We start from the raw sequence: 20,212 nt of genomic DNA on the forward strand, positions 1-20,212 counted from the left end.
ATATATATATTAAGTAGTATTTTAAAAAAAATCTAATTGACTACAATGCTACAAACATTTATATCCAATTAAAATATTGATTAAGAAAATAGAATAAAAATTATTAAATTATATTCAAATGATGTTTTAATATAAATAATAATTTTTAAATCTTGCTCAAAACCTTATTGTTTTATGGCTACATCATTAGGGTTATTAAAAGGACTCTTTGTTCGTGAACAGCTCGTGTTCGGCTCGTTAAACGAACACACTTTTTGAGCTCGAAATATACAACGCTCGTGTTCTGCTCGTTTACACCCCTAGACTCCTCTTCGGGAGAAGATGAATGAAGTGGCTGTGGAGCTATGCTTGAACTCTTTATCGATTTTGGTAAATTTACATACAAAACACACAATTCTTTTGTCTTACATTTTTTAATACCTGAAGTTTCATATTTATACTTATAATAATTTGGTGTCATGAGCATATGCATGAAAATGTTTATTTCATTTCTTAAAAGACACTGATGGTGTGGTATGCATGTAAATTGTGAATGTTTAGGTGTTAGATATGTAAATACATAAGAATTGTGTGATATGTATGTAAATGCCCCCAAGTTTTATTAGATAGATAATTTATTGAAGCCAATCATTAATCTTTGTCTAATCTTTGAAGAAATCTTGTTCTTCACTTTATTGCTTGCAAATATGAACTAAACCATAAAAGGTCATGAGATTGGTTGAATTTTTAATTTATTTATATGTAATATTAAATTTACATTTATTTCAAACTCTAAATTTTATTAATTGTGATATTATAATGTTTACAATAATCTCCACTTCTACCATACATTTATCAAAGTTGGGGCATTTACATATCATATAGTTTGTAAATACACTTTCATATTTACATGCCTAACACTCAAGTCAACATATCATTGAAAATATAACTATTATTAACTTTTTTAAGAGTTAAAAGCATATTTCCATGCATATGTATAAAATTTTAGGTGCTAAATATGCAAATAAAGTAATTGTGTGGATTTAAATCTAACAAAACCAAGGATGCAAACAACATTATAAGCAATGATTATAATTAATTTGTAAAACTTAACTTTAAAGCATAAATTGTTTGCAACAGATGAGTAAAAAGTTATATCAACATTTGGATTTTATGTATAAGTATTGACACCAGATTCATGTTCTCTCAAAAAACTTGCCAAGATGTTCAAAGAAGCAATCCCATTGTGGAATGAGGCTGCATAGGAGAGATTTGAGACAAAGGGAGGATGGAGAGGTGACTGGTGATATAACATATTTATGAAGGGCAAGCTTTTTTTCTTTTCAGTTATCAATTTGGTCTCTCATCAACAACAATTAATGGTTTATCTTGTATTTATTTCTGTCCCTATTTTTTCATGGAAGGAGATGAATATTCTATGTTCAATGCAGACTGTCATGCTAGTTTTAGTTGGACTATGTGGATCTTCATAAACTTGAGAAAAGTAGGAGAAAATGAACAACTTATATCATTATCGTTATGATGGCCTTGGCACGAATATGTCCTCCACTGGTATCTGTGTACTTGTCTTTTTTGATAACCCAACATTATTTGAAAATGTCTCTATAATCAGGGATAATTCCTCCATCATTGTCATTTTCTTTGTTAATGTCTTAATTGATGCCTCCAATCTCTATCAAAATATATGCTTTACACTACCTGTGCATGTAGTAAAACTAATATTGTTGTAAGGGTTGTCTTGGAACCACACTTGCACCATAATTATGTCCATTTGAGTCTACATCAGAACCCTCTTGGCACGATAATTATTGTTGCTTCAAGGCCTATGACTTAAACTAAGCTTTGCTTCTCTCTACACTTTTCTCAAGCCATAACAATAACTACAATGACATACAACCACATAAACATCTATTAAACATAAGTTGATAGAGTTTAAATAATATTCTTATTATATCTAGTCTCTTCTCCCTCGCCGTTGTCCTCTCACTCAATTTCTTTGCATGTATCTTCATATGCTGGAACAGTAAGGGTTAGTGACAAAAGTGAGTAACGTTAAGGAAGTCCATCAAAACACCTTTGAAATTTTATGATATGATTAAAAATTAATTGTAAATAAATTAGTTGTAATGAATTGCATTATACGTTAATTTTCTTGTGTTGCTATGGTTCTATGTTCTTAATCATACATATCATTCATATTGGTCATCCTTTTATTGCAAATTACAGTCCATATTCTTTACAAAATCTTAATATAGACATGAAAATACATATGACATCCTTATATCAATATTAGCTTTAAATTTTAAATAAAACTTATTTCTATTTTAATTTAACAAGTGCAAACCTCCACTCAAAGATTTTATGGTTGCACCTAAACAGGGCACACATAAGCCCTATATCACACATCCAAATCCAACTTATACTAGCTTTTAAATGATTTGAAGCCATATAAAAAATATCTAAACTTTCATTTTTCATTTATAATACTAAAAATTTTCATGTCATATCAAAAATATTAATAATACTCACCTTAGGTGGAACACATCTTTTTAAACATAGGTAAACGATTATAGATGTAACAGTTAAGGTTCAGGTATTAGATGTGCACATACATAGGAATTGTGTGGTAAAGATCTATATCTTCCTTATTTTTGTTGGTACTACCCACCCACGTCTTAATGAGCTCATTTTTTACCAATCTTTAAAAGGAAGATTTTTAATTTCATAGTAGACATTACATTAGAAGAAAGAGAACTAAAATATAGGGGTTCAAAATTCGAATAAGTTGACATAATAAATATTGAAATTATTTTGATATAACTTAGAAAATACAACAACATTGTAAGAACTGATATTTTCATTAATATATACTTATTTAATTTAGGATATTGGAAGTATATTTTAAATAAATTTTTTGGACATAAACTTTTAGCTATCTACTCTATTTTTAATTTAAATTTTTTTTCTCTTAGTCTTCCCATCAAAATTTAAAATAAAAAAGTCATAGGAAGCCGCTTGACCAAGTGATTGAGAGCTTTATCTTTCAACTAAGAGGTATTGGGTTCAAGAACTTGCATATGCGGGGGTGATTTTATTAGGAGTAGGCGAATCCTTAAAAACTGGACTAGATGATTAATTCATCCTTTTAATACCTAATTCTAATGGATTTGGTGCTAAAATAATATTTATTTTGAATTAAATAAATCAAAAGATTGATTTGTGATTTAATAGAATTCTTTAAATCATATTTAAGTGTTCTTGACTACAAGCAAACTTTAAATTTTTAAAAAAATAAAGCTGACATTTATTTTAGATCAAATTATGAATATTATTAAATTTTGATAATCCATTAATCATTTAATTTAAAATTGCATATGATTTTATGAAAACTATAAATATGCATAATTCCGAATTCCATTTTAAACGATTTTAGGCTTCAACCATCCCCTCAGAGCGCTCGAGCGTTGCGGAACTCTTTCTGCAGAGTTCTGCCTGGAGGAAAACCATAATCCTTCGAGATATGTCCTCGAAGCCAATCATCCTGTTAGGGTTTCTGTTCCTCTTGATTCCATTCCTCGCAGCCGAAACCCAAACTTGTCTGGCTGTTTACAAGGAGGGCGGCGCCCCGGCAGTTTTTCAGTCGCCTAAGTGCCCTCGGTGGACGCTTCCCGCCGATTCTCCCGGCGGACCTCCCACCAACTGTCAGATTGCTGTTCTCCAGGGGAGGCGCAGGTCTCAGGAAGACCGCGCCGTCTGTGTCCTAGATATAAGGATTCCATTCTTAGGTATGGAATGTTCTTCCTTCGCGTTGTTTTTTTAAGAGGTCATTACAGAAGGCACTGAATATTGCTGTAATAAAAAGCTTATAGTTCATGAAGAGCTTATTGGACTGCTTAAGATGCTCTGTTCGATTCTTTCTCTAGTGTTTGAATATGAATGGATATTTTGGGCTCAGTTTTTAGATGGGTTGAATATGAGAACATTTTGTTCAATCGTATCCAGCTCGTTATTGCCTATTTATTTTTTATTTTTTTTAAATTGGTTCATGATTGGCTCTTGCTTGATTTGAATTCTAAGGAAATGAAAACTGTTCTGAAAGTCTAAGTTTAAATTTAATTTTCTTTAAAATTAATGATTTTATTTTCACACATAAAAATAATGGAAAAATAAATCATCCTTTTTTTAAAAAAAGCATGTTTTCTCAACCAACAAAATGAACCTTAATTATTATTCTTTATTTGGTGCGGTGAGATAAACGGTAAATTTATCAGTATAGTCGTTGGTACAAGTTTTTTCCCTTGAACTTGGAAAATCATTGTATCGATTGTGATAGCTTGTGCATCTGGCTGCTGCCTTGTGTGTCAAAAACTTGAGTTGCTGGGGCAGTAAGTAGGGGTGTAAACCAGCTGAGCTTTAGCGAGCCTAAGGCTTGTCTGTGTTTGGCTTGTTCAAATTTTTTGTTGTTTGTGTTCGACTCGTGTCCAAAATGGCTCGTGAATAACTTGTTAATGTTTGCTGGATTTAAACTTGTTTGTTTGAATTAATCTTGTGTTCGGCTCAAAATAATAATTTTTAAAAAAATATTATATGAAATAATATATTTAAATTACAAAAATTAAAATTTTATTTTAATACTCACCTTAAAGAGATTAAAACCCAATTTCTGCTTCCACAAGACCGCAACCATGCCATGCGTGAGATGGCTTTTGAGCAACTGAGATTCATTTTAAAGGAGAATAGTTTAAGTTTTTATGTCTTTATTCTCAATGTGGGATTAAACACAGGAGGGAGGGCGGTACTACGAGGCATTCAAGCAAGAGGGAAGGCGGGACCGTGGGGAAACTAGGCAGGAGGGAAGCGGGAGTGGGCTGTGGGAGCAATTTTTTTTTGAGACATTTACATACACACCCAATTCTTATGTATTTACGTATCCATCACAAAAATTTTGGCCGGACTGCGCGCGGGAGAGATTGCTGGTCCAAATTTTTTTCTTTGAGGCTTACGTACATACCCCACAATTTTTATGTATTTACATATTTGACACAAAAATTTTATTTTTAATCTGCAATCCTAGCTCAAATTATTTAAATATTAAGAAAATTTAATATTTTATCAATACATTATATAAATATAATATATAAATATTGTACTAATATTATTTTATTATTGTTTAATTAATTTTAGTCAAATCGAGTCGAACACGAATGAACAAAACCTTTGTTCATGTTCGACTCTTTTGTATATTGAGTTAAAAAAGTTTGTTCGTGTTTGATTCGTTTGCTTAACAAATGAATCGAACATAAGCTACTTAAGAGCTGAACACTAGTTGTTCGTGAACGGTGATCTTTTTTGAAAGCCCTAGCAGTAAGGACATGGTTTTTAGTTATTTTTTGATTGATTTGCAATTTATCTATAGTTATGTCCCCAGTCCAAGGAAGCTTTCAGCATTTTATTACAATGCTAAAATGTTATGGACGTGAAACTAAAGTATGCTGAGCTTTGGTGAGTTAATTTTCTAGCATGAAACAACTGTAGTTTGTAGATTAGTTGTATGCGTTTTTAAAAAGAAGTTTTTAAACTCACATTGGGTTTCAATTCTGGTTCTTGCAGAAGTTACATTTGGAGATTTTTAAAGTCTTGGCTGTTTTGGCATTTTGTTTTGATCTTTTTTAATTTTATAAAATCTTTTAAGAAATGGAAAGATAGTTTTCATCATTCAGCCAACTTTTGACAGTTTCAGTCGGTTTTGGTAGTTACAGCTGCTACGATGCTTTTACTCTTCATTCTATGCATTTCCAATTGAATTTTTTGAAACTAAGCTTAAAGAGGTTGTAATTAAAATTTTCAATTAATTTTGAAAGGTCTCTACTGAAATTGATCTTTAACCCTGCTATAACAAATTCATTCTGTCAAAACTAAAACCTATTATTTGAAAGGGACAATTATGGAAATTGAAGTTGGCGCAGCTTTTCTTGTAATGCAATTCTGCGATCATTTTTCTTCAACGTACTGATTCAATTTTTCCTATGAGTTTTTGTAGTTAGTAAATGCCTATTTTTATTTTTCAATGTGCTTATGGAAATTGAAATTTCTGTTTCTTGATTGGTTCAGAGAGAAGTGGAATCAAGGAGATTCAAGTTGGTATTGTGGCTGTATTTGACGGCCATAATGGTGCAGAAGCCAGTGATTTGGCTTCCAAACTTCTAGTGGAGTATTTTTCATTACATGTGTACTTTCTCCTTGATGGAATATACTCTGCAACACTTAAAAAGTCTGTTGAAAAATTGACATACAATGAAAAGCAAAATGAGATTATCCGTGTGCTTGAATCGGCCAAAAAGGAAAGTTGGCTAAAGTGGGGTCAAAAAAGGTTTGGATGTGCAGTTCTCTCCTATTAATTACGACTTACTTTTAGAGTATTCAGTGTTAACATTAATTTTATGATACATATGGTTTGACATCAAATTTTGTATCTGATTTTTTGAATCATCTTGAATTCGTGTATATTTACTGTCTGCATCAATTATTTTCTATATTAATTGTTATCTAACAGCTCATTTTCATGACTATAAATTTTTTTTTGCATGCCATCGGTGCTCTTCTTTTTATCCTGCTATATGCTGTTGTTATAATAGTTGAATATTTACCTATGAAATGTTTTATTTTTATCTACTTTTCTATTTTTTTATTTTGTATAGTCCGGTGATAGGAAAGTGGGGCCTTAGGGCCTCAGAGGGGTCACACTGTTGCAAAGTTGTGGTTTTTGGGTGTTGAGATGTTATTTAGTTGAACTCATCATCATGATATAACCAATGGCTCGAGTCCTACTCTATTTTTCTCTATGCCATGAAATGGTTTTGTCTGGTTTTTGTACTTTGTTTCATTTTCGTTGAACCCAAGAAACTTGGACTTAGGGAGTTAAACCATAACTGCGTTTGTTGGGTGTGTGTTCAGGTAATTAATTGTCCGTTGGTCTTAGAAATGTTTCCCTGAAAAACTGTTTGAGAAGGTGGTTGAGAAATATTCATAATTGCCATAACCATAAATTGAGATCCATCTGATCCTATTTATTTGATTTGATTTGATTTTAGCCCAATGTAACCTAAATTTTAAGTTTCGATTTTTGAAATGCTGAGGCGCTATTATTGAATAGATTAGTGGATCTTCCATTCAAGTATGTGCTATTTGTACTTTGTTTTATGTTTTAAAATAGATGGACGTGTTATTGAGAAAATGCATTTCGCAAAATTAATTTCAGTTTCAACTTGGCATTTTCTTCATATTGATTCATTATAATATTTGTTATATTAATGGACAGCTCTGAGTGGTCATCTACTATTTTTGATGATGCATTTCATTTGGAAATTCTTAAAGAATCACTGCTCAGGACAATTCATGACATTGATGTGACATTTTCGAAGGAAGGTTTTTCATCTGCTTATGTATTGAATCATAATTTTTTTGAATTGAATACGTATTTGACTTTCCATTTTCCATAACCTCATGCAGGAAGCTTTAAAAGCCAACCTTGATTCTGGTTCAACTGCGACAATTGTTCTTATAGCAGATGACCGTATTTTGGCCGCCAATGTAGGTGATTCAAAGGCCTTTTTGTGTTCAAAAAGTTCTGATCCTTTCCTTGAAATAGGTTGGCATTTTTTTTAAAAGAAATGCATACTCATTATATTTTCTCTGATTATTAATATAGATTTAAATCTTATAAAATGTAAAAACTTAAAAACTAATGGCACGTGTTTATTTGTTAACACTTGCAGCACTCATCTTCAGCAATTTTTTTTTTACTTCTTTGGGTTTGAATAAAAAAATTTTGGGTCATTGCATGATTTCCATTCCTTCATTTTCAGGCAGTAAGTCAAAATTAAATAGGCGCAGGAGACATGAAGCAGCTATATCCCCAATTAATGCATATGAAGGCTCTAAAATGGGAAATTATAATGCAGTACGATATTATGCTAAGGAACTTACAAGAGATCATCACCTTGCCCGAGATGATGAAAGGAATCGCGTGGAAGCTGCTGGTGGATATGTGGTGGAGTGGGCTGGAGTCCTTCGGATCAATGGGGAGCTAGCTTTGTCCCGAGCAATTGGAGATGTGCCTTTCAAGAGGTGGGGCTTTGATGTTTTGATTGTCCACTGTTCCTCCCATAAAATTTCTCACATTCATTTATTACTGCCCATGCAAATACTATTACAACACCATACAAGATACACTTTAGTCTAACTTTGTTGAATGAAACAATGGAAATGAACTTTTTTTTTTCCATAAATTTAGAATCAGATAATAAAATAAGCATAATAAGAAACAATTGTGAAGAATTATTAGATAAATACTAGAAACACAAGGCAAAGTAAAAAATTAATGTGATGATATAGGATGCAATATCTATTGATAAAAACAAAAAATTAGTGGAACTCATTTAAAGGGCTTTGTTTGAAGCTTGTTTAGCCTTAGGTGTTATGATGCGCAAACACTTCTAATTAAGGAGCCTTGTAGTTTCAGACACATATCGAACACAGACACTGCTCCTACACGTGTTGTATACGACATAGAAGTGTCTGATTTAAATAATATTAAAGAAGGACACACAAGACGAGCATGACATGCACAAGATATGTGTGTCCGAAATTAATGAATTAAAAGTTAATGAAAAATATTTTTAAGACTAAAAAAAAAAAAACTAATTTTTATGCAAAATTTATGAAAGATTTACATACATATCAATCAAGTTTTATGTATTTACATATCTAACACCTAATATTTATATATATGCCTCCTTGCATATGTGTATTTCATTTTTTAAAAGGGAAAATTACATACATAACACCCAATTCTTATGGATTTTCCCATCTCACACCTAAACTTTTATTTTTACACAAATAGCACTTTACATATTGATGAAAAGATGTATTTGACTGTTAAAATGTGATAATGAGTGTTACTTTTCTTATGATGTTTATAATTATGAAAGTTGGGTGTGAGATAGATAAATATGAAAATTTTGGGTGCTATGTATGTGAAAGCCTCTTTTTAAACTTGGATGTATATTAGATGTGATATGAAATATTTGAATGATATAAATATAATAAATAAAATTTAGGTGTTAAATATGTAAATATATAAGAATTTGGTGCCAAAAAATCCTTATATTTCTTTTAGTGAATAATTAATTAAAATGATTTAAACCTTGATGTAATATAAATTAATATATGCTTATTTTTATGCGTTTTGATTATTTTTAAATAAAAATAAAATATGTAAAAATTATATTGACTAAAATAAAAAAATAAAAAAATGATACCAAATGCGTTTTTAGTTTTTAAAAGTTTGTGTTATTAAATTTTTTATTTTCTCTTTTGTATTATTCTTAATATTTTGATTATTATATATGTAAGATAGATTTTGCTCTGCTAGGGTTTACTCTGGTTGCGAGATGACTACTCTTGCAGCCCTCGATACCCTGCCGGTTGAGAACCTATTCTGTTCGTCGCTTCCTCGTGCTCGAAGAAGAGGGGTAGAGGTTCGCATCGACAGTTTCTTCGCCTTTCACGGAAGATGGGAAGGGGTTGCGTGTTTGTCTTCCTCCTTCGTCTTCCTCATCGACTCAGCTCGACAGCAGTGCGATCCTGTTCGTCGTTTCTTCAACACTAAACTAGGACATGATCAACTCCTTTGTCTTCCTCCTTGACTCTGCTGGATAGTAGTGCCATCATGTTGTCGCTTCTTCGACACTCAGCCAGGACATGATCAGCTCTTCCTTCGTCTTTCTCCCAAACTCAGCTTGACAACCGTGATCCTTCTAGAGTTAAGCTTCAGCTCCCAATTTATTCTCTGTTTTTTCTCTGCTGCTTTCGATGGCCATTGTTCCTCCCTCGAATCAGTACCTAGGCAAAATATCTTTTGTTGAGGCACTTGGAAAGGGTCTAGACTCTAAGAAGGCTGTCAACCTTGTGGTGTTTCCTCAGATCTATCATGATTCCCTTGAAGGGAAAACTGACTGTCCGTTTGTTAAGAATACTTGTAGGAAGGATGATAAGACCGCTATTATTTTTTCAGAACTCGAAGTCTCTGCTCTAATTGAAAAATACAAATTCACACGCATTGGGAAATTTCAGTTAGGGCATCCCAAAATGGAGGTTATTCAAAAAGCTTTTGAGGATCTCAAACTTGTAGGACAATGGAAGGTGGGTCTCTTTGATGAGAGACATATGATGGTACAATTGACTGCAGATGAAGACTATGCTAGGATTTTCTCCAGGAAATACCTCATCATTGAAGGAAAAACTATGAAGTTGCTCAAGTGATCTCTTGAATTTGATCCAAACTAAAAACCACCTACAATACCAATATAGTTTAAGTTACCTTGGTTTAAATTGCATCTTTTCAACCATCAAGGCCTTTATTCTATTGGGACAATGCTTGGGAAACCCTTGAAATTAGACATGCCCACTTTTAATCTCACCAGGCATTCTGTTGCCAGAATACTTATGGAGAGAGATCATTTTACCTGACATTGAAGAAATTTGGCTTGCACTGCACATAACGGGTACTGACAATAGATTGTCATGTAACAAAGACCATACTATTTTACCCATTGTAAGATGTTTGGACACACTCTTGAAAAATATTTCAGGCTACACCCTAATTTGAGACCCCAACCTCAAGTGCCTCATCTAACTACTGAAGATGCAGCTATTCCACCGGATGCTATGGTGGAAACTGTAACTAGAAAGGATATTGCCACAGTTTGTGCCCAAGAGGATTACCCCTCATTACCTCAACGCCCTTATGTTGTCAAAAATGAGGCTACTATCCTTTTAGTGCTAGATGATGCTCCATAAGCTATGGAAACAATCATTGTTGATGTTGAGGGCCCTCAAACCTTGGCGGAGTGCCAAATTCAAGGTGCACAACAGGTGAAAATCGCCCCCATTGATGACTAGGTAAGTGATAGGTTGGGATAACCCTTGGAAGATGATTGGTGATTGGCAAGTTTACAAAAATCAGGAAGAAGAAAAAATGACTGATTTAACTTAGGAATTTACAGGAGGATGATTTGGTCTTTTCGGGTGGAAGCCCTTATCATAGTTTGGTGCTAGACTCCTCTAGAACCAGGGAGAGAGGAAAGCCCACCCATCATGTTTAAGCTCTATGGTGGATCATTTTATCCTTTTGGGGAAGTTGTCTAACTGTTTTGGAGTATACTTGTACTTTTTTATTTTCTTTTTGAGTTTTGTATGCTTTGTGAATGAGTTCCTAGTGCACGCTCACTAAAACCTTTGTACGTTCTTCTCATCAACGAAAATTTTATTTTGGCGAAAAAAAATATAGATATATAATTTTTTATTATAATGATGTGTTTGAGGCGTGTTCGTATCCTAAATTTTTTAATAATAGATGTCATGTGTTTGTGTCGTGTAGTATGCTTGTCTCCGTATCCGTGTTACATAGCTTGGGCGTTAATGATAAATTTATTTCACATTCTTTCCTTACCTTTTAAACATGATTTGAAACCTTTTATCTACCGGAGCGAGGATACTTGGGATGGCTTCCATCAAAATCATAAAGTTGTTAAGAAACTTGATAGAAAGATGATGAAGAACTAATTTATCCAGAGGATGATGATCAATGGTATTGCATGTAGATGAAGAGCTAACTAATTCTATAGGGTTTAGGATAGCAGAGTGTCACAGACAAAAAACCTCACATTGGCTAGGTGTAGGGCCAAAGAACAATATTTAAGCCATGGGCTGCCCACCTCTCTTAAGAGCTCTTTTGGGAGGTGACAAGTGGTATTAGAGCAGATTACTGTCTGCCAAGTGTGTGGACTCTCCATGGTTCAGTGAGACTCTCGGAGGAGCAAATCCGTGACGAGGGCGTCATGTGATTAGGTGGAGGAGAATGTCACGGTCAAAAAGTCCCACATTGGCTAGGTGTAGGGTCGAAGAGCAGTATTTAAGTCCTGGACTACCCATCTCTCTTAAGAGCTCTTTTGGGAGGTGACAAGGGGCAAGCTTAGAAGGCTTTGATTTCATGCTAAGATCTATATTAGATTCCAAATTTTATGCGCAAGCTTATTCTAAAGTAGGACTTGCATCCATCAAGTTTGAAGATAGAATATCATCATTTTAATGCTTCATATGTGTATGGTTGCTTGATTTCCTTGTTCTGGATGAGTTTTGAAATATTCATAGTTGTACCCAAATATTTTATAAGAAGAATGATAGGAATGATTGTCTTCAGGTTTTAACTTCTATCTTCTATCAATAGACACAAGATGAGGAACAAATCTGTATCTCATTTTTTTGAGGTATTGTAACATCTTTTTCAACCTAAACTCTAGCTAGAAATAAATTAGAGGGATGAGCTAGTTAGAGAAACATCCAATTATAAATATCCATAAAAAATAGGGCCTAAGGACTGTAGGGTGGATTTTTTGAAATTGTATAATTAAAGTTGTGGAAAAGCAACTCAAAACATAAGTGATATATGGTTCATTAGATGAGTCAAAGTAAGGGGATCATTTTGACACACACTATCATATGGCCACTCACGTTATAGAATCATCGTGGAAAGAGGCTAACGTGATATGCTTATAAATATAATCTTATAAAAATATGATAAAGGTCAGTAAGCACTTATTATTATCATAATAATAGCATTTTAGAGTCAACATTGTTTGGTTTAGTTGTGATTGCTTGACCATAGGAACCAAAAAATATTAAGAGGTTGGGCTGCTGTAATTATAAAGTTGCTTGTATTAGCATAACTTTTACTTTTACTTGTAAGTTTGTCTCAAATTAAGTTTGTTTTCTAATTTTCATAGAGTCAAAATCTTAAGTGGAACTTTGCATATTAGAAATATTGAAGGCATTTTGTAGCAACAATTTGATTTTTAATTTCATGCTATTATGGACCTAGCTAGGGTTGTAAATGAATTGAGCTTGAGCCACGCTCGGCTTAAGCTTGAGTTTAATTTTATGAGTTCTGGCTTGAGCCACTCACATTATAAAATCATTGTGGAAAGAGGCTAACATGATGTGCTCATAAATATAATCTTATAAAAATATGATAAAGGTCAGTACACACTTATTATTATTATTATTATAATAGCATTTTAGGGTCAACATTGTGTGATTTGGTTGTGATTGCTTGACCATAGGAACCAAAAAAAACATTAAGAGGTTGGGCTACTGTAATTATAAAGTCGCTTGCATTAGCATAACTTTTACTATTACTTGTAAGTTTGTCTGATTAAGTTTGTTTTTTAATTTTCATAGAGTCAAAATCTTAAGTGCAACTTTGCATATTAGAAAGAGTGAAGGCATTTTGTAACAACAATTTGATTTTTAATTTCATGCTATATCGTCTCCCGTGTTGCTACATGCTATTGTGGACCTAGCTAGGGTGTAAATGAATTGAGCTCGAGCCACGCTCGACTTAAGCTTGAGCTTAATTTTATGAGTTCTAGCTCGAGCTTGTTCTTAATTTTGTGAGCCCGAGCTAATTTATTTATTTAAAAAGAGAGAAAGTGATATTAATTCAAGTTATTGTAAAAATAAAATGACAAATAAAAAGTACAATTATGAGATAAATAATAAGAAATCACTTGATTTAAAATATAATATTTTAATGTTTTTTAATAATTAATAGATAATATCTCAAATTTTAATATGTTTTGAGTTTATTTTATATATATATATATATATATATATATATTTAAATTAATCAACTCATGATCTTAGTCAAGTTAAGCGACAACTTGACTTGTTAGTTCATCGAGCTTAGCTCATGCGCCACATGGTGACCAAATCCTGAACTAGCTCACGATTCGGCTTGGCTTAGTTACACACTTTGACCTTGGTAGTTTTTGTAAAGATGTTGATTACATTGCGAGACAGTTGACTCGCAAGGTTAGATCCGTACAATTAATGACATTATAAAGATTGTAACTCGACTCACATGATTTAATTTAGATAGTCTTTTAATTTACTATGCCCAACTTTCCGGTCTATTAATTTATTGCAGTTTTTTTAAATACATGAATACCGGGGAAGTGATTTTAAAGCATAGATTTATCCTTAATTCATGATTTTAGCATCAAATTTCCAAGAAGGAATCATTTTGATAAAATATTAAAACAATAATAATTTGAGTTAAAAATGAAATTAATATTACAGTTGATGTATATTAGCCTAATATGTTATGTGATAATCATAGAAGTATTAATTAACATAAAATAAATTGTATTTTAGTTTATGTGCCTAGTGATTAAACTTATATAATTAAATTTGATATTTCATATCATATCACCATCATTATTTGTTTCAATGATTTGGGGTCGACTTTTTAAATCCATAATTTATATTCTTGATTTTTGCTGAGTATGAGTTTTCATTCGTTCTTGCGAAGTGCTATTTAAGGCATTAAATTTATTTTTCACAAATCATTTTAAATAACCTCTATCAATGTAATCTTATGTCTACATCTTCTCCATCTTAACATTATTCTATTAATATTTTCAGAGTCATCTAATGCATATATTTTCTACCCTTTATTTTTCATGTCCTAATCACCTAAATTTCTTTTCACTTACCTTATCTTCAATAGATACTATTCCAACTGTTTCTCTAATATAATCATGCCTTAATATGATCTTCAGAATTGTCATACGTTCATCTTAACATTCGTCTTTCTTTTACATTGAATGAAGATATTAATAACCTTTTATCATTCAATATTCTGATCCATACAACATCTTTGCTTAATTATATTTCATGAAATTTATCATAAAATCTTCATGATATTTCTTCTTTCACAAAATTCTTCAGACAAGTCTCCATTTTGCCGGTTTTTGCCTTAAATATGGAGAATATATCTTTGTACTTCTTCTTTTTTGCATAGTAGATTCAAGTTATTTAAATTAATTACACATAAGTATCAATTTTTGTTCTAATAATATTGAAATAAAATTTTAATAAATTTTTTATATGACACCAATTAAAATTACGGATTTTGTATGAGTTTTTATTCAATTAATTTTAAATCTGTTATCTTTAAATAGTTCTATTATTCAAAATTTCAATTAATCTAGTGGATATTTCTTCACTTAGAACTATATCATTTACAAAAAGCATACATCAAGCCAGCTTGTTTTGAATATCTTTTGTATGTATCTTTATAAGCAATACATATTTGATATAAATCTATATAATTAAATCACTCGGCAACCATTTCTATTATTAGTCAATGCTTCATCATACATATCTCTGTTAAAATTAATGTTGTTTTTGACACACCTTTTTGCTTCAATGCACGCCAAATAAATTTTCATTGTTCTTGACTATATGCCTTCTCAAAGTTAAGAAAGGTATTTGAAGGTCATTTCCTTGTTCTATTTATTAAATTCCTTGACACAAATTTGCTTTCATATTATGTATTTTTGGCTCTTTTTTTATTCTATACATCTCTATTCGTTGCATTACAACAAATCATTATGATAGTAGATATTTATGGCGTGAAATCAAATTGGTCTTTGAAATTTAATTAATCTTAAGTACCATTATTTTCTTATATAGCTTCATTGCATGAATAATAAATTTGATTTGTTTATAATTAGTACAATTTTTAAAATGCCTTCGCTATTAAATATTAATATTGAAGTACTTTTTATCCATTCATTTGACATTTTCTTAATCTTTAGAATTCCATTCAAAATATTTGCTGATCAAAACAATTGCAAAATCCCCTATAACCCACCCTCAAAATCATAATATGTTTTTTATTTGTATTTAATGCCTACTTTTATGCATTTTATTCGGAGCTAATTTCACTTAAATTTATCGATAAATCTATAATATAATTCATTATATTGTTTACTATGCTTTTCCAAACTAATTTTTTCTTAAAAATAATTTTTTAGATATCTTCATTTTCAATCAAGATTTAATTATCTTAATTTATAATACATTTAACTTGATTATAAGTCCTAAGCTCTCTTGTTGCTTGTTATAGCTATTCTATATATCTCATTCTCTTTCTTTTTTCCGTACAAAACTTATTGTATAAATCAGCCAAAGTTGTTGCTTTTGTTTTACTCACTATGCTTTTTACAAAGCTTTTGGCTTATTTAATTTTTGCTATTTTTTAAAAAACTCATTTTCTTACTGTTGACCTCGCTTTCTATCGAGGTGCAGTTTTCCCCTCCTTAGTAGTCTAGGATCTAGCCGTAGGACCTTTCTGTCTACTACTCTTAGAAAACTAGTGAAGGAGCCCTCCCCGTTAGAAATTTTGAACTTTTCTTCGCTCGACTTGACGTTTCATATAGTAGGTTTGACTGCTATTGCTTAGCAGGTAAGATTACTATGAAGAAACTCAGGTAATATTTCTATAGGACTGTCGACCTTAGGATTGACTGTACTCGTTGATTTGGTGCCGCCACGCTCTTCGCCGTCCTGTTTAATTGAATTCGAGCCGAGTTTTTGACGTGATTCGGGTCGCGACGCATTTTTGTCCCGATCGTCGACGAAGTTGTCTAAACGACTCCGGATGACAAAACGGACTGCGCCGACGCGTCCGAAACGTCGATTTTGCCTAAAAGGAACGTTCATTTCACCGCGACGACACGTTTGGGGAAAAATACACATTTAAGTGTTAATTATAATAAAAAATAATATTTTATTAATATTATTATAATTAATACTTTATATTAAATCCTAACATAATTTCATTATCTCCCCCTCCCCTCTGCTGAGTCTCGTCCCCGTGGACCTCTGCCCTAGTTTCGGCTCGCTCGGTTCCACCTAGCCCGCTCCTTCGTGCCGTTGGAGTCTCGTTCCCGCGCTCGCCTTGCGTACGTTGGACGATCCCACGACCCTTCCCTTATCGTATCTCATCCTCTGCCTCTCGCACGCCCGTATGGGGGCGTCTGCTCCTCTCAATCCTTTGATCCGTATGTGATCCCCTAATCATTTCCTCTCCTCTTTGGTTTGTATGATACTCAGTTTGGTGCGTTTCAAGAGGCCGAAAATCTCTGAGGGGGGGAAAACTTTGTTATTTTCTTCTCTCACTTACTTCTTTAGCCTGTTGTACTTGAGTTGGTTTCCTCTTACTGTTGGAGGAAGGATTGACGTGTAGGAGTGCTTTAAAAATTTCTGTGTGGCTTTTCTTTGCTTCAGGAAGGTACTTTCTCCCCCCTCTGTGCCTTGTCTTTCTTCAGTCTTCTCTCTGCCCAACCCCTTAGCTTAGTGCAGTGGACGATACAACATGCTTGCGTGATATTACACTTATGTCTTTTTGAAATATTTGGTACTCAAACATCTAGAAATAGAAATGTGAGCATGCTCTAGGAGTTAGACTTGATTACTTGCTTAAACTGGTGAAACTATGACATGTTTCTATTTATTGTAGCATATTTCTATTGGAAGCAATTAGGAGGGTTGAAACATGACTTTGAGACAATGTTAGCTGCTCTTGCAAGCATGTTAGGATATGTATCATGAAACTTTTCATTTATTCTTATCTAGCATGAGACATTGGAAGGTTTATTTGGTCTTTCACGCATGTGGAAGGCTCGGTTTTAGCTTCTTAAATTTCTTTTTGGCTTAAAAATGCATGCTATGAGAAAATTTATTTAATTTGGAAAGCTCTGTAACTTGTTTTGAGGGCTTGGGTTAGCTCCTCGTGAGGCATCTTCCCTGCTCAAATATCTGTTGGAAATTGTTTCATGCTTGGAATAGTTAGGTTGGTGGCCCAAATATGTTCTCCATGTTGTTGTTCTTATTTAAGATGTATACTGACTCCATATCTTGATGTTTCAAAAACATGCGGGTTGTTCCTTGGCTTTGGATGGCTCGGTTTTACCTTAACATGACTGGAGTTTTAATTTCTTTTAAGGTTGGGTTTTAATCTATGCTTGGACCCTGTTTTGGCTTTGAATGGTTCGGGGCTCGATTTTGCCTGATCTAGTCCTTGGTTTTTTTTTGTATGCATACTTGTGAAGCTTATTTTGGCATGGGATCTGTATGTTGTTGGCTACTCCAAGTCCAATATATGTGCAAGTTTATCCCCAAATGATTTAAAGTTGGTGCAGGGCGTGGTTTTACTTGTTCTTGGCCTTACTTGAGAGTTTGGCTTGGTTTGGCTTTGCCTTTTCTAGACCTTACTCGAGAGCTGGTTTGGAGGGTGGGCTCGGTTTTGTTTGCTTTGACCCTGTTTTGGCCTTGAATGGCTCGGTTTTAGCTTTCCTTGGAGCTCGGATTTACTTGCTTTGGCTCTTACCTGAGAAGTGGTTTGGAGGAGGGGCTTGATTTCGTTTGTTCTGGCCATTTACCCGAGAGCTTGTTGAGAGCCTGTTTTGTGCCTTTTTTTTCTGCTCCTACCCGAGAGCTTATAGTGGAACTGGCCCGTGCCTTGCCCTACCCGTGAGCTTGCTGGTGGGCTATTTGGAGTCGTTTCTGCTTTTTTTTCTTTTTCCAGCTCGAATTTTGTTGATGGATCAAGTTTGTCATCCCAAAAATTATAATCATTTTATTTATCCTCTTATGTATACCGAGGGAGCACGGTAAAATAGCTAATGGTATTCCCTTTGGTTGCCTGGGCTTTGAGCCTTAGTTGTTGGTTCCTTTTGTCGCTTTGGCCGAGAGCCTTAGTGGCTGTTAGTGGTGGTCTTTCCTGTTGGTTGCCTCGGCCGTGAGCTTTGACAGCTTCCCCCTTTCCTTTTTGGTGGCCTTGGTCGTGGGCCTTAGCAGCTGTTCCTTGCTTCCATGAACCGTGAGCCTTAGCAGTTGCCTCCCTTGTGGGTTGCCTTGGCCGAAAGCTGGCCGAAAGCCTTAGCTGCTGTTCATCTCTTTGTATTGAGCTTGGCTGTGAGCATTTATGTGGTTTTAGCCAGATGTTTTTATGCTTATTTAACATATGAAGCTTTTGATTACATTTGGAATTGGATGACTTTGATGTTGGCATGATTTTGGAAGTATAAATGGTTGTCGTCCCTGGGATACTTTTCCTTTTGTTCGAGTTGTGGAATTTGAAAATTCATTTTCAGGGGAGCATATGGTTGATTTAAATTGAATTCATAAAGGATGTTTCGGGAGTTTGACATTAAAGTTTTGATATAGTTCGAGTGCAGGCTCGGGTGTGTGTGGACATGTAGTTAGTGGTAGAGCCATGTGTGCGACCGTCACATTGACTTGGGTTGATCCACTTATAAAATATGAGAAAATGATATCCTTTCGGATTTATTCAAGGATCTCAGGACATTCTTTTTCAGGTCTTTTCGTCATGAGCTTTGAGGGCTGATTCATCATCCTTTTCGATATTTTAGGTGCATCAGTGTTTCTTTTATCTCACCTCATTTTTGTTCTTTTTTTCCTTGCTTCTTGTTTCGACTTTTTGATGCTTATGTCCGATACATAAGCGTCCACGTATAGTCTTTTGCTATACGTGAAACCATCAAGCAAGGTCGCAAGTAGGTCGGTTTTGTTTTGGGGCTTAGGGTGGTGATGACAAAGGCACACTGAAGATAGAACAGAATGATATGTCATCTTACGACATCGGGATCCGATTCAGGAACTCATCAGGATCCGATTCAAAAACCCGGTGAGCTGCAGGATGACGGTATCATTCGCCGACACAAGACTAGCGGGAGTTGACCCGAACCTTTTTAGGTTATTGGTAGCCTTTTGCCCGACAACGCGATCGACTCGTGGGCAATTGCTTTTCAAAATTGATAAAAATAAATTTGATAAGAACAGATGCACCTTTTTCTAAAATAAAAATACATTGTTCGCTACAAATAAAATTGATATAACCCACTTTTTGCATGTTTGAAACCTATGTGGATGCTAAAAATATAAATTTTAAATGCATTTTAAACATTGGTTGTCCACCTGTTGATCACCTGTTCAGGCTAAGGAGTACCCTTCTGAGTTAGGTTCGATAGGACACCCTTCTAGTTGAGTGGAGGGAGGGCTTTATACATCTGATCGAGTAGCCTTCGATGACCCTCAAGTACTAATATATAGTTGAGCCTAGCCCCGACTCGAGTGCTTGCGGTCCCCCTCTTTTCAGACTTTTTCATATATTTTTCTTGGAATTTTTAGACAAAGCACTCGTGGTCTCTTTTCGGGATTTTCCCGTGTTTTCTACGATTTTAATCGATTTGTCGATTCATCGATTTCCTCGCATTTCTCT

The 20,212-nt window shown here is 33.7% G+C and overlaps 1 protein-coding gene across 9 annotated transcripts in view; it reads left to right on the plus strand.

The window, feature by feature from the left end:
• The first annotated feature begins 3,439 nt into the window (after nucleotides 1-3,439).
• LOC110028503 overlaps nucleotides 3,440-20,212 on the plus strand; it is a 152,193-nt gene continuing 135,420 nt past the window's right edge. For all 9 annotated transcript variants that reach the window (XR_002294429.1, XR_002294428.1, XR_002294431.1 and 6 more), the window contains exons 1-5: nucleotides 3,440-3,785; nucleotides 6,112-6,370; nucleotides 7,319-7,425; nucleotides 7,514-7,648; nucleotides 7,866-8,127. Coding sequence is in view for 3 of the 9 variants with exons in the window: in XM_020730376.1 (XP_020586035.1) it covers nucleotides 3,521-3,785; nucleotides 6,112-6,370; nucleotides 7,319-7,425; nucleotides 7,514-7,648; nucleotides 7,866-8,127 (1,028 nt within the window). In the remaining 6 variants the exon portion in view is untranslated. The remainder of the gene's footprint in view (nucleotides 3,786-6,111; nucleotides 6,371-7,318; nucleotides 7,426-7,513; nucleotides 7,649-7,865; nucleotides 8,128-20,212) is intronic.

This window comes from Phalaenopsis equestris, unplaced genomic scaffold (genome assembly GCF_001263595.1).
Source record: "Phalaenopsis equestris unplaced genomic scaffold, ASM126359v1 Scaffold000513, whole genome shotgun sequence".
Classification (NCBI taxonomy): Eukaryota; Viridiplantae; Streptophyta; class Magnoliopsida; order Asparagales; family Orchidaceae; genus Phalaenopsis; species Phalaenopsis equestris.